At 40.6% G+C, this 13,402-nt stretch overlaps 1 protein-coding gene across 3 annotated transcripts in view; it reads left to right on the forward strand.

The window, feature by feature from the left end:
- The first annotated feature begins 1,452 nt into the window (after window positions 1-1,452).
- The window catches only part of LOC118160812 (SH3 domain-binding glutamic acid-rich-like protein), a 26,011-nt gene continuing 14,061 nt past the window's right edge, over window positions 1,453-13,402 (forward strand). For all 3 annotated transcript variants that reach the window (XM_035315810.1, XM_035315811.1, XM_035315812.1), the window contains exons 1-3: window positions 1,453-1,669; window positions 6,941-7,126; window positions 12,979-13,059. In XM_035315810.1, coding sequence (XP_035171701.1) covers window positions 1,625-1,669; window positions 6,941-7,126; window positions 12,979-13,059 — 312 coding nt within the window. In that variant the 5' untranslated portion in view covers window positions 1,453-1,624. The remainder of the gene's footprint in view (window positions 1,670-6,940; window positions 7,127-12,978; window positions 13,060-13,402) is intronic.

The following is a 13,402-nucleotide window of genomic DNA, read 5'->3' on the forward strand; positions in this document are numbered from 1 at the left end:
AGTCACATATAATAACTCCTGGCAAAAAATTATGTTTTCGGACTAAGTTGTTTATCTACTTTTGCAGGTAAAAACTCTGTGAAAATACCCAATTCTATCTAATTGGCTTTTCCTTTTGCTGGACCTCCTGTTGCCTCTTCATAAAAGAAAAAAATGACAGATGGTGAGCTCCAGTAAGCACTGCAAACTATCCATAGCATTATTTTTAGTTTTCACTAAGGTTTCTCAGGATTCCTGTTCAGTATAAGAAATACCACATTTGCTGCATTTCCAGCTTCATATAATGTTTCAAACGCGCAAAGAAAACAAAACAAAACAAACAAACAAACAAACAAAAAAAACACTTAGTTTCAAGGATAGCACTGGTAACTATTGTATTCTGAGCCCTAATCAACCCTAAAAAGGAATTTCCATTTAAAGTATTTTTAGGATTGAACACTGCAGTCGTGCATGAACACGTTCTAAAACCCAGAATTTTCATCTCTGTCACCAGGTCAGCTTGCTGAACTCAGTATCGTGGTGCTCGTTTACAGCAAAACTGAACTTGGCCCTCAATGCTTGAAAGTTATCTTAACGTTTAACACTCTCAAAATAACTTTCATGCTCAGAGACCTTCTTAAGCAAATATGCGCAGGCAGACGTTGAACTGTGACCATCTCTGGGATAGAAGGCAACAACCAAATGGAAAAAAAAAGAAAGAAAGAAAAAGAAAGAAAAAAAAAGAAAAAGAAAAAAAAAAAAAAAGAAAAAAAAAAGAGCATCCTGCATACCACAGTAGAACAGAATATTTTTTACCAAGAGTTCTGGACCTCTTCTTGTGCCATGGGAGTTTTCACTGATGATGCAGAAAGAAGGAAAAAAAATCCAATAATAGCGACTGGATACATACAATCGACAAAATCACCCTCCACAGTATCGGGAAATAAAGTGACATACTCATTTCAGATAAGCGCCTGAGCCCTGCAGTTTGGAGCATGATCTGAGTTCTTTACAGCCAAGAGCGTTTGTTACGGAGGGTTATTTCAATATGATCTCTACTAGAATTACCTCTGATCCTATGCTCCCCCTACCCTCTCTCCTCCCCTCCCCTTTTTAACGTGAAATTTGTATCTACCACTCTGAAATCTCTTTGTTGTTGTCAGGGAGAGGGCACAAGCCCTTTTATGCCGGAGGTGACAACACTGATGCAACTTTATATGTTACCCTACAGCTCTGCGATCCCATTCCCTGTTCCCTGTCCCTTCTCCCTTGTCCCTTCCCCCTCTCCCGAACATTTCTGCAGCCTGCCTCATTGGTGCAGGACTCTCCTTTGCCTTTTACGGACTGCCATCCTGTCAATCTAATGCAATAAGGCCAGGGGCAGGTGCAAACCTCTTGCTATGGCTCCTCTTACTAACCAATCCTTTACTGGCCCCTCATCCCAAAATACCTAGGAGCCAGCTGAGTGGGAAAACCCGGGACCCCCGGGCAGAGGGAGAGGCCAAAGCTGGTGGATTGCTGTGGGGTGCACCCATTTAGGATCCGGGTTAGCCCAGGAGCTGCCGAAGGCTGGGATTCCTCTTGGGACTTTGTTGACTTGTGGATAGCAGGCGTGCTCTGCTGATTCCTTTTCATCACTGTCAAAATGGTGATCAAAGTCTTTGTAGCCACATCTTCGGGGTCTACAGCGGTAGGTGTCTCATTTGACATGTGTCTCTTTCTGGATCAGGTTGGTAAATTAGCCTAGAATATCCCAGGACAGCCTGAGTTTGCATGTAAGAGAAAAATAATAATAATAATAATAAAAATCTTCTGGTCTGTATTTAACACCTTATTCTTGAAAGCAACTCAAAATATAGAGAATTCATGTTAGTGCAGGCTTGCTTGCATGCTATATTTTACTACAGGTATAACATTTCCTTATAGATTATCTGCCAGTAAATGGATTTAGTTTTGTTGTTGTTGTTGTTGTTTTTAAATCAATTTATATTCCCTGAAGAAGGAAAAAGTGGATATTGTATTTGCACAAATACAGAGGTAGATTATTTACAGTAGAAATTAATGTATTTATTTTTAGAAGAGACTTTAGGACACTGCACCTGCCGAAAGGGAACAGTGTCTAGTAAAGAACCTGCAGTCAAAGTCAGCTGAATGAAGTTGTACAGGAAAAAATGTCGTCCCCATCCTCCTCCCTTTCCCTAGCCTTTATTTTTATTTTTATTTTTGTAAAGCCTCTTGAAATGGTGTACTGATGATTTTTAGTATTGAGATCTACTGCCGTATCTGTCAGTACAGTGTATCAGCTGAAGGAAAGGGCATGTGAATAGTAGAGAGATTGGAAGTCTGTGGGAGGTGGAAACCGGGAAAGGACTGTTTCCTTTTATATCCAGTTCCCATTTGAGCTCAGATTGCAGCTTTCCTTTGGCGGTCATTCATTCCCAGTGACATGGCTAAACAAATTGGCTGGTGCTTGCACATAGCTTAACTACATCTCTGTTTCTCTGACACCAGCTCCATGTCTTTAAGAAGCTTCCAGAGTTGAACAGTTCCAAAAACACCCCCTGTTCACAGGGCTACCATCTCTAGAAAATCAAATGGGAAGCATTCACTAAAATTCAAGCTGGAACACAGCTTAGGAAAGTTTGCAGCTCCCTCATCAGCTTTTTTCTTTTTCTGTTCTATTTATTTATTTATTTATTTATTTTCAGCCTATCTGTAAACCTGAATTTACTATTGATTTACTATTGACATTTTCGTTACTGCTCAAACAATGTTGTAAATTGCCACACATCATGCATTGGCGACCTTTTCTCTCCTGTTTGGTCTCCCGTTTTGGTTTCCTTTGGTTGACCAAATAAGAGCCTTACCTGCCTCCTTTGATAGTCATCAGTTTCTGGGGAAAAGCCCTGACGGTGACTGGAATCCCATCGCAGACATCCTGAATGTGTGTGTTGTGGCCGTCTCCTTGGTTCTTCAAGACTGGTGCTGTGCGATGAAGGCATGGATTGTTGCCATTGCTGCTACAGGAGTGGGACTGTAGTTCAGCAAGTCAGCTTTCTGAGTGCTTTGATTAAACACTGGCATTTAGGAGATCACTTATGCAATTAAAACTAAATATATTTAGCACGAGCCGAACCCAAATCTTTCCTATGTCATACATGTTTCTTGTATCTCCCTCCCAGCAAGCAGCTATAGCTAGCTCCTCTCCTTTTGGACTGCAATGAAGGGGGGGGGGGGGGTGCTACGCTTGGCAACATGCAAGCTTTATCTGGTCATTTTGAGCTGTTAAGCATTGCTACTCTCGTTTATTACTGCAGAGAAATAACTAATGCCAGTGAACTGTAATAGGTCTTAAGCTTATCAGTGCCAATCTCTACTATATGCTAGCAGCCTACAAAAGCTGTCAGTGAAATCCTATACACGTACTGGAAGGAAGAGTATGGCATCTTTACATGGTAACGTGCCTCTGTATTTCCTTCTTCCTAGTGCATGGGGTGGATGTATAGCTGTAACTATCTGAGTAGGTAGCATGTGTTCCGCTTACTGATACAGAATTGCAATGCCAAGTAAACACCATGTTCTGCTGAAGTTTTCCACATTAACTGATGAAATAGATGGAAGGTATCCTTTCAATTAACCTCTAATGAGTTTTGATGTATATAAAATAAAACTCCTGCAAGGAGCCAACACAAACCCTAACATATCACTAAAATCCTATTAAAGACAAATTTTCTATTGGCCTGCTACAGCTTCTCCCTGAGAAGTATGAATTTCATCCCTGTGGAGCTTAAATTGGAAGACTAAATTGTCCTAGTACCACTGATGCTCTCTTCATTGTGGCTGATCTCCATCAAATACATGTTGTTCATTTTGAATTTCAAAATACGATGGGCCTGTATCAGCAGAGTATCATTGGTAAAGAATGAAATCTTTTGTTTTTTATGTACTCTAGCATTGCACCAGTAATTGCAGTTGGTCATCATGTTAGTTAGTACTTTTTCAAAGTGAATGTAGTGAACCCAGTAACGTTCTTGTGCTTTGGGCCAGTTGCTTGAATGATGCAACTTGGTGTTGCTGTAGAGCAAACTTGAAGTATGTATTTTCTCCCTCAATAATTAAGAAATGTATTTTACATAACTTTTATTATCCTTGTGTGCCAAATGTAGCTGATACTGAGCTATGCATTAGGACAAGCAGAAGTGGAGACGCTCATAGCTTAAAAGAGTACTAAATGGTTGTCTTGAAACAGGCAGTAAAAACTAAAATAATTTTGGTACTACCCGCAGAGGTGTTTAGAAATGGGTAATATCCTGTAAGGTTCTAGAAGACCATAAACCATGAGAGAATGGGTTCTTACACGGAGGACGTCTTCCAAAGTCTTGCTTACTGCTGCTCATGGCTAGGACACCTCTAAAATCCCCTTTTATTCTCAGTGTTTCTGCAGTCATTTTGTGAACTCGCCCGCATTCAAATATGCCGGGCACAGTTTTATTGTAACCCAGTCACATCAGAAAGACTGAGCAAAATACGGACTAATGAGACTAACACCTCGCTAAATAAAGAGCCATAGCAGAAGTTAGAGTCTAATAAGAGTAATGATCAAGAACAGGTTGTCCGTGTCTCAGAACCGAGAGCTTGGGCAGCTCTGCCTGCCGGCATTAGCGTTCCTGCTGCGGTAAGCTGTTGACTAGATAACATTTGCTTCTGCCATAGGCAGCTGGTCACAGGGAATGATCTGGATGTCAACAGTATAGAAGATAATAGTCACTTATGCATCAGGCAAAATTAATATTAGCTGTAGCTCTTACAGTCTAGCTAGATAATATTCATTTAAAACAGTTCTTTCTTAATGTAAAGGACTATCAGGCATGGGGGAACCTAGGCTTTGTTGAAAGCCAGAATGGCATTGTTGAAATAGCATCGTGCTCACCACTACTTTCCAGGGAATCTGTGGCCAAGTTATCTGAATTCTTCCCATGCCATCAGACACAACTGAGGGCACAAACAAGCTCCTGCAATCTCATCCATTCTGGGAAAACCTTTGCATGTCCCGTGTGTTGTTTCATCCTGGAAGATTTCCCTCTCTGAGTGCTGCTTGCTGGAGATCCTTTCAGTTGCCAAGCTACCAAGTGCCAGCCATGGCAGAGGCTTGCTTTATGGTTTCATACTTAATGTATGTCCCAGAAACTAAATCTTTTTCTCTGCTTAAGCCCTAGTAATTGTTAACACACAGCTCATCTTCTGCATAGTTTATTATTATCATCATCAGAAGAAACATCTTGCCTTATCTTTATTCAGCATAATTACATATAACTGTTTATTTTTCCTCGGCATTCATTTTTCTGGTGCTGTCTGAGCCTCTTGGGTATTATGAACTTCAAACTGAAGAAAAATTGTTTATCCAGTTTTAATGCTACAAGTTATAGCTGCAGCCACAAGCAAGGGAGCTCAGACTCAGTAGTTCCATTTGCCTTATCTCCTCAGTGACATTATCTGTCCAGGCACCAGCTATTCCAGGAGCCCTATCTCCTTCGGTGCCTGTGTCCAAAGAGACAAGCTGATGCTGAAATTGCAGCTGACAGCAGTTGAAAGGGCTGGCTTTCAGAGCAAGTGGGGGAACTCTTAGTACTGGCGCGGGCAGGTTTTAACTATTTATGCTAACGTTATCCTGCCACCTCCTGCAGTGAAATGGGCACGTGCGTTCCTCAGGCAATCCTTTCTGCCACCTGCATGTGTTTGGCAAAGAACTGAGCAACTAAATGGCCATTAGGAAAATGACCTCTGTTTAAAAAGTGAAAATAATATATATGAGCACCTTTGAGATCTGTCAGCTGCATGGTTTGTGAACACATTAGAGTAGTATTTTCATTCAAAGTGAATTGCTTTTTCTAGCTCACCGTAAGCCTCTCCTGCTGTCTTAAAAATATACAGCATTTTATGTGTGTTATTTTTTGCAAGCAAACGTAGCTGTACGGATAGATAATTCCTCACTTAAACAAGAATAAAAAAATGTATCCTTAATAATAATAATGAAAATGCACTCCTCCAATATAATATAGGCTATCATTCTACTTCCTCAGCTTTTCAGGTTTATTAGATTATAGAAATACGTAATCCGTGGGTTATTTCTCATCTCATTGCATGTCTCAGACTGATTTACACTGGTTTGGTGTCACTTTAAATTCAGGTGTTCACATTTCTGGTTTGTGGAAGACCTGCTTTCAAATCATAGGATGGGTTACATGTCAAAACTGCCTGGGTACATCAATGCTGGCTACCATCTCTGTATGACACTAACAGGCTGCAAGGAGTAGCATAGCTGGGAGGAAAAGAAAGTCATCTCTGGATTGTGCTAGGTAGTAATGTGGTTGTGTGTGACCAAAGAGCAACGTGAGAAAAATTGTACAGATCAGTTAAACAGCGCTTGCTTCAAATACAAATAGAACATTGCTGTCTGTAATGTGGGACACATTCAAGCATAGGAATTAAGCTGCACAGGATTTCTGTTGACTTTACTTAATTATGCCTCGCATTTAAGAACAGGGACAGAAAAACAAATGCGGCTCAGTGAAATCTAAATGTCACATGTAAAGAGTAAAAAAAAAAAGTGTGTATCGTATATTGGGGAGAGTATGTACATATGTAGGCGGGCTTAGTTTAGCTGTTTGTGCGTGGCACTCACAGATCTGGTTCAGAGTAGGAGGCTTCCTGCTGAGCTTCTTTTCTAAGACAGAGGTACCACTGCTTCCAGGGAGGAAAGAAAGAAGGTGAGGGAAAAAGAAGTAGTGGCAGTGGTCTGGGTGCTGAGAAGCAATGTTGAATCTCAGCTTCAAAAGTTTGGGGGCTACTGGAGCTCTGGATACAACTTGACATACTTATATCAACTCTGCTCATAATAGTTATCCCTTTTAGAAAACATATTGCAATTTTATAAAGCAGTTGTCTTTTCTTTCCTAACCAGATCAAAAAGAAACAGCAAGAAGTAGTGGGATTTTTAGAGGCCAACAAGATTGACTTTCAGCAAATGGACATAGCAGGTGATGAGGACAACAGGAAATGGATGAGAGAGAATGTGCCGGGTGAAAAAAAGCCTCAAAATGGAATTCCCCTCCCTCCACAGATCTTCAATGAGGAGCGGTACTGTGGGGTAAGAAGCTGTTTGGAAATTTGATGCCTTCAGAGGCGCTAAATGTCTTCTTTCACAGAAAGTGACTCTTTTCCATTAGATGGAAGTGTCCAATTTGAGATTCAGTTTGAAAGAACAACTGTTAGAAAGTGTTTTTAGGCACAGAAAGGAAAATAAAGACAAAATTATTAATTTTTAAGACAAAAATACGGTTGGAGGGAAAACCGGCTAGGGAAACTGCTTAATAGGCTGTATATATTATCCCCCACAGACCCAGAGCCTGTGCAGGACCCAGAGCTCACTGCAAGGCATGGAGTTTGCTGCCTGTGAGGAGCTCTGTGTTTTTCCTCTCACATTCTCCTACCTCCTGCTGTGTAGCTCACTCACAAGTTGGCCTGCTGTTGGCTCACTGCCTACACTCTCACTTCAGCTCCCGAAGACCAAAGGCAGTACTGGCTAGGTGATACTATGGCTTCTTCACACAATATCACAGGACAACCAAATGTAGACTGTAAAAACAGCTCAGCTGCACTTGGAGGAGTAAGTGCTCAGTTGTGTGGTTTAACAATACCGACTTACTCAAGACTAGCTGTATGGCACTTCCCTTCTCAAACTTTCAGTTAATTTTGCAGGCTGTGTGTTGGTCTTTTGTCTGTTTGACAGAGCCATCTGGGGTGCTGGGATGTCAAGCAAATGTCTGAGACAGCAGGGGCCATGAACAGGCACCTTTCTTTTCCACTATGTTATAAATAAATAGGAAATGTATTTGACTGGAATACCAATAATATGTGGTTTGAGTTATTGAAATTATATTGCTTATTCAATAAATCCAACTCTTCACAACAGAAACTTTAACACATTTTAATATATTCTGTAACAGGTTATTTCTCTTGTGATCAGTGGCCCATAATACTGCAAGAACATTAATATTAGGACTTGGAATCAAAGGAGATATCAGACACAGTTTTTTGCTCATAGTCTGGATGGAAATACAGACTGGAGAGTACTCTAATATGATCTCTGAAATGAACTTGCAAAGTACTATGAAACACAGCTCACATAGTGAGTCCAGTTTTAGGTTACTCAACAAATCCAGTGTGAACTACTGTGAAGGTTGTTTTGGGAGAGAAGAGATTTACGTGCCACTATGTTTTCAGAATTAACTTAAAGTGCTTTGAGAGAAAGAGTTGCTAGTATGAGTAAAGAGTACAATAATTTCCTCATTTTCTCATAGAAATCTTAAAAGAAAATTTGGTAGGTTAGAGTTCACGTAATTTCAACATCTAATCTGTACCAATAAAATGTATCACTTGATATATCTTACTCTGGGTTTTGTGGCAGCCAATGTTGCCATAAATATTTCTGAGATTCCCTAGAGAGGTTACCTAGTGAATTAAAGAGTTATTGCCTTGCAAAGCATTGCAGCCAGTCAGCCTTGTCAGTAAATGATAAATATACAATTTTTACTCCATGTGTGAAGCTATTTCAGGAAGCCAAATAATCTGCATCTTAAAATAAAGCTATGCTAAAGAAGAGTCCTTTGCAAGAACACCCCACATTGGAAAGGGGTCTAGAAAGCAATTGTATTGATTTTGATTTAAAACAAAATCAAATTTATAATTAGTCTGAAAGCCTCCAGAGTTCTCACATGGCCAGCTCTCAAAGCCCATGGCTAGTGATCCCAGTGGGTGCATAACAAAGATTCATTTTTTGCATAGTATCTCAGCACACTTTCCAAATAAATGATGTAAGGATATCAATACGTGATCCTTACCCTTCTCCATGGGAGGAGGTGCCTTCAGGGAGCAGCGCAGTGAGTGTGAAGTGGGATTAGGTGGGCTGCTTGAGAACAAGGCAGGTGGCGGGCAGACTGCTGCAAAATTCCTCAGACGCGCACAATGTCTTCCACAGTATTTCTACAGCACAAAGCTGGGGATTTGCTTTCTACTTCCCTGTAGAGCCTTTGAGGGCCCAACAGACCAATCACTCTGAAACCCAGGACTGTTTCACTCTGTTCGAGGTTTACATAAGGTATATACCTTAACTCTTCCCCAAGTGTCCCACTTCCTTTGTCATCGGCCACTTTAGGAAAAACAGCACTGAGGATCATGAAGATCTGTCTAGGTCACGGACTCCAGTTCTGTGCCCTGAATTCATTAAAGTCCCTTTAAAATATGTTGTTCTTGTTACAACAGTCTTCAGAGGTCTCAGCTTCGTGGCATCAGGAAACCTTAGAATTTCTATGAATTTCTTAGAATTCCTTAGAATTTCTATGATTCTAGTCTGGATATATGCAGTCAGTTTATACACATTTTCTTTTATGCCAAAATTGCCCTTTAACATGAGCAGTCCACATCCAGTGTATTTATAACTGGAGATTATATCTTCTTTTAATCTTATTTTTGCACTGTTAAACCAGTCAAGCTCTTTACGCCATTTTTATACCTCTTTTTTTAAGACTTTTTTTTTTCTCCCTCCTACTATTTTTTTCATTCCAAAAAGTTTTTTTTTTTTTTTTTAATCTTTTAAGGTTAGAATTGTTACATTTCATTTCTGCTCATTCTTCATTCTGAGATCTGCCCTTTCCCTCACTTCCTTTCCCAATGATCATCTTATATGTTTTGTTCCCATTCACATACATAAAAGCCTGTAACATATGCATATAAGCAATATCCTGGTCTGGGGGCAATGGGGAGGTGAAAATTCAGGATAAAAGGTTTCTTTCCTCACCCAAAGAAAGAGAGATTTGGAGAGAGGCATGACAACCTCCAAATACTTTAAAGGCCGAGCCTGTAGCAGAGAGGAATTCGTTATTAGTCTGAATTAAGCAGTGAGCCTGCTTTGAGGAGGTTGGACTAGATGGTCTCCCGAGGTTTCTCCCATCTGAATCACCATGTGGTTCTAGGATTTTGTAAAATATGTTCTGTTCCATACCCACTAGAGACAGAAAAGATGTAATGGGCAAAAAATAAATCAAATGTAGTTTAAATCAGACACACACACACACACACAAAAATAAAAATAAAAAAGTAACATTATCTAGAAACCACTTGAAGAAGCAGATTAGAAACAGATTCGTTTTCTATGCCTGGCTATAACACCAGTCTCAAGTATCCATTCTAATCCATCAGTGTTGGCAATTATGTTCTTATCTGATCTTTTCCTTAAGCTGCTTCTTTGCTCATGTCTAGACAGACGTCTGCATCTGTGTCACTTTCTAAATATACTGAGCACTCTGTTGCTCTTGTCTTAATTTTGCTTAAAAAAAAAAAAAAAAGGAAAATTAGGAAAGAAATGTAAAGTAATCTGGTTTTCTCTGTAAACTGGAATTTATGATTTTCTCCATAAACTTAAATCTATAGAATAGCTTACATTGTGTATCTTAAAACAAACAACAACGCACAACTGATTTTTAGGTAAGTTTTATTTCGTGCCTTGCATAACTGCTAAAGTCAAATATAGAGAAATCATAGGAACATCTGGAGGTTTGCAGTCTGCCTTCCTGATCAAATCAGGGGTAACTGTATTAGAGTGTGTTGCTTGGGGTTTTGGCTGTCTGAGTTCCCAAAGGCGCCAAGGATGGCGTTTCCACACCCTCTCTGTGCACTCTGATCTGGGGCTGTACCACTCACTTTGGGAAGAGCTTTCCACTGACGTCCAACTGGAGTTTACTGTTTTCTGCCTGGCCTTTCTACAGTGGCCATATAAAGGATGATATGTAGACTGTACGTGTGCTCATTTCATAAAGAAATGCTCACAGAGGTTTTTTTATTGTTATTATTTTGGGGACAAAATATATATTTTGCTGTATTTTTCGAAGTCTCTTTCCAAAGACAAATGACACCCCCACCCTCCGCATAGACCATTTATGTCTTCTTATGCAGACATAACACTATTGCTTACCTGGAATAAATTGTTGCTGCTTTTTTTCTTACTGCCTTCCTTGGGAGCAGTTATCTTCAGTGGTTCAATGAGAGGTGGTTTGAACAAGCCACCGTTAGGAAAGCAAGAGTGCAAATGTACAACAAAAACTGTTCCATGATCACTGTAATCCTGTTTTTACTTGATTTACCTTACATTTTACTGTGACATTCTACATTTACTCTGTCATATTGTACACTAGCTCTTGCCAAGGAGTACCTGGTATGCTGGAAGATCGTATCCTTCATTGATAAGGGGTCCGTGTGGTCATTCGCACGTCTTGCTTGTGACCTCAGGTCTGGTTATCTACAAGGCTACATGCCTCTGGAGATTTTTTGCGCACTTGCAGTCTGCTGCTTCTCCTCTGGGGCAGAGCTAATGACATAAAACGTCAAGTCCACTTCATGGCTGTTCCTTGTTACAGTCTTCTCCTTTTTTTCCCAGGTATTGATATGCTGTGACATAGTTTGCTTGGTCTGTTTAATGAGTATGTAGTATGCAGAAGGACACAAAGGTTTCGTGTGTTTGTATGGCTTGTCAAAGGCCTGTGTCAAATTCCAGCCCTTCAAATTGCAGAAAATCTTCATGTTCTTGTTTGTTGTAGCACTCCGAAATGTATGGGTTAGGCTTCAGGCACTATTCTGCCTGGTCAGGGCAAAAAGTGTTCTGGGGCTTCTCCCAGATCGGACAGTTCCACTGCCTGGAGCCAGGTCCGTGTGAAAACCAAGCTGTCCCTCCGATAAATCAGTGAAATGGGCTGTCATTTAGCCTGGCTGTTAAGCTGTGTTGCCTCTTCCAAACTGGACTGAAATGTCATTGATTCCAGGCTTGTTGATGTTAGAGTGGCTTCTAAATCATTTGCTGCAGCCTTTCCCTAGGACAGCCTTTGCCAGTCGTTTATGGAAATACCAAAACAGCCCAATAAAACAACTCGGGTCCTAAGTCAGCTTTACAAACAAGTCTCAGTGATGAGTCATCACCTTCTTATTTACAGGGTTCTATTTTTGGAGTTATTTGGGATGAGAGGAAGGATGATGAAGTGGTCGTGGCAGTAGTCTAGGACTCAGCAGATGTATTCAGCCCCCTGTCCTATACAGAGCTGCCTGGTGATCGTGGGCCGGCCACTTATGACCTGAGTTTCTGTTAGGTTCTTGCACACTTGTTGACTTTTACCTGCCTGAGATGTGAGTCGTGAGCTCCCCAGCAACACACTAGCGATAGCAGAGCTTCCTTACTTGGTAGGAAGGTTGTACAGATGAATACAGCAAAGACCCGGTGAGTTCTAGATGGCAGGAGAGGAGCCATCTGTTCCATCTTTGCAGTTATTTTTCATTTTTCAGCACTGAAGAGAAAATGGGCATTTTTGATACTGACTTTGCCCTTCAGCTCACATATGGACAAGACTTTTTGGCTGGTACATATATGTCAGAGGGAACAACAAAGCCCTTTGCTAAGTTTGTCTGAAAAGATACTGCATTTTCTGAATAGAGGGCCTTTCTTTAAAATAGTTTCCTCATTGCCATTTCACTTGTGCCATTATGTTGACTGTTCCCTTTTCTTTGTCATAAAGCTGTCTAGGGTTTTGAGGGCCTATTTTGTGTTCTTGCAGCAAGGTTTGTTTTAACATTTAAATGGGAATAGCTTCGCTTTGGTGTGTATAGCTGAGGCACATTAAAATGAGACACTTGGTTTTATCTGATTCTGACATAGATGTGATATAATTAAAGTGTAAGTCTCTGGAGAGATTTGCCCATTTGTTCATTTTGCCAGCCAGGATGAAGCTCCCTTTATCTGAATATTCTTCCTGGGGCTTAGATAATGCAGGCACTGCTGCAAATGCATAGTCATTCTCATCAATATAAGAAAGATGTGCCTGTACTAGTCTCTTCCTCCTGTGCTTTCTGTTTTATTGTTGTTACCAATTCTCTGTTGTTTGTTTGTTCCATTTTTAGGACTTTGAATCCTTTTTCTCTGCTAAAGAAGAAAATATTATTTATTCATTCCTGGGTCTTGCTCCTCCTCCAGGCACAAAGGTAGGCACTGCTGTCCTTCCACAGGAGACATATATTTTATTTTAATAAAAGATGAAGAGAAGCAGTGACTCAGCATGTCGAATAAGGGACGGTGACAAGCGTTACATTAGATGCTGGTGCGGCAAAGTGTTCTTAAAGGAAAAAAATATTGCTGGTTCAGTACTAAAACATACTTTTCTCTTCCCTTCTTTCACTAAAAACTTGTTACCATGCCTCCAGCTGATGATTTTCTCCTCTCCTCTCCTCTCCTCTCCTCTCCTCTCCTCTCCTCTCCTCTCCTCTCCTCTCCTCTCCTCTCCTCTCCTCTCCTCTCCTCTCCTCTCCTCTCCTCTCCTCTCCTCTC

The sequence above is a fragment of the Oxyura jamaicensis genome, chromosome 1, assembly GCF_011077185.1.
Source record: "Oxyura jamaicensis isolate SHBP4307 breed ruddy duck chromosome 1, BPBGC_Ojam_1.0, whole genome shotgun sequence".
NCBI lineage: Eukaryota > Metazoa > Chordata > Aves > Anseriformes > Anatidae > Oxyura > Oxyura jamaicensis.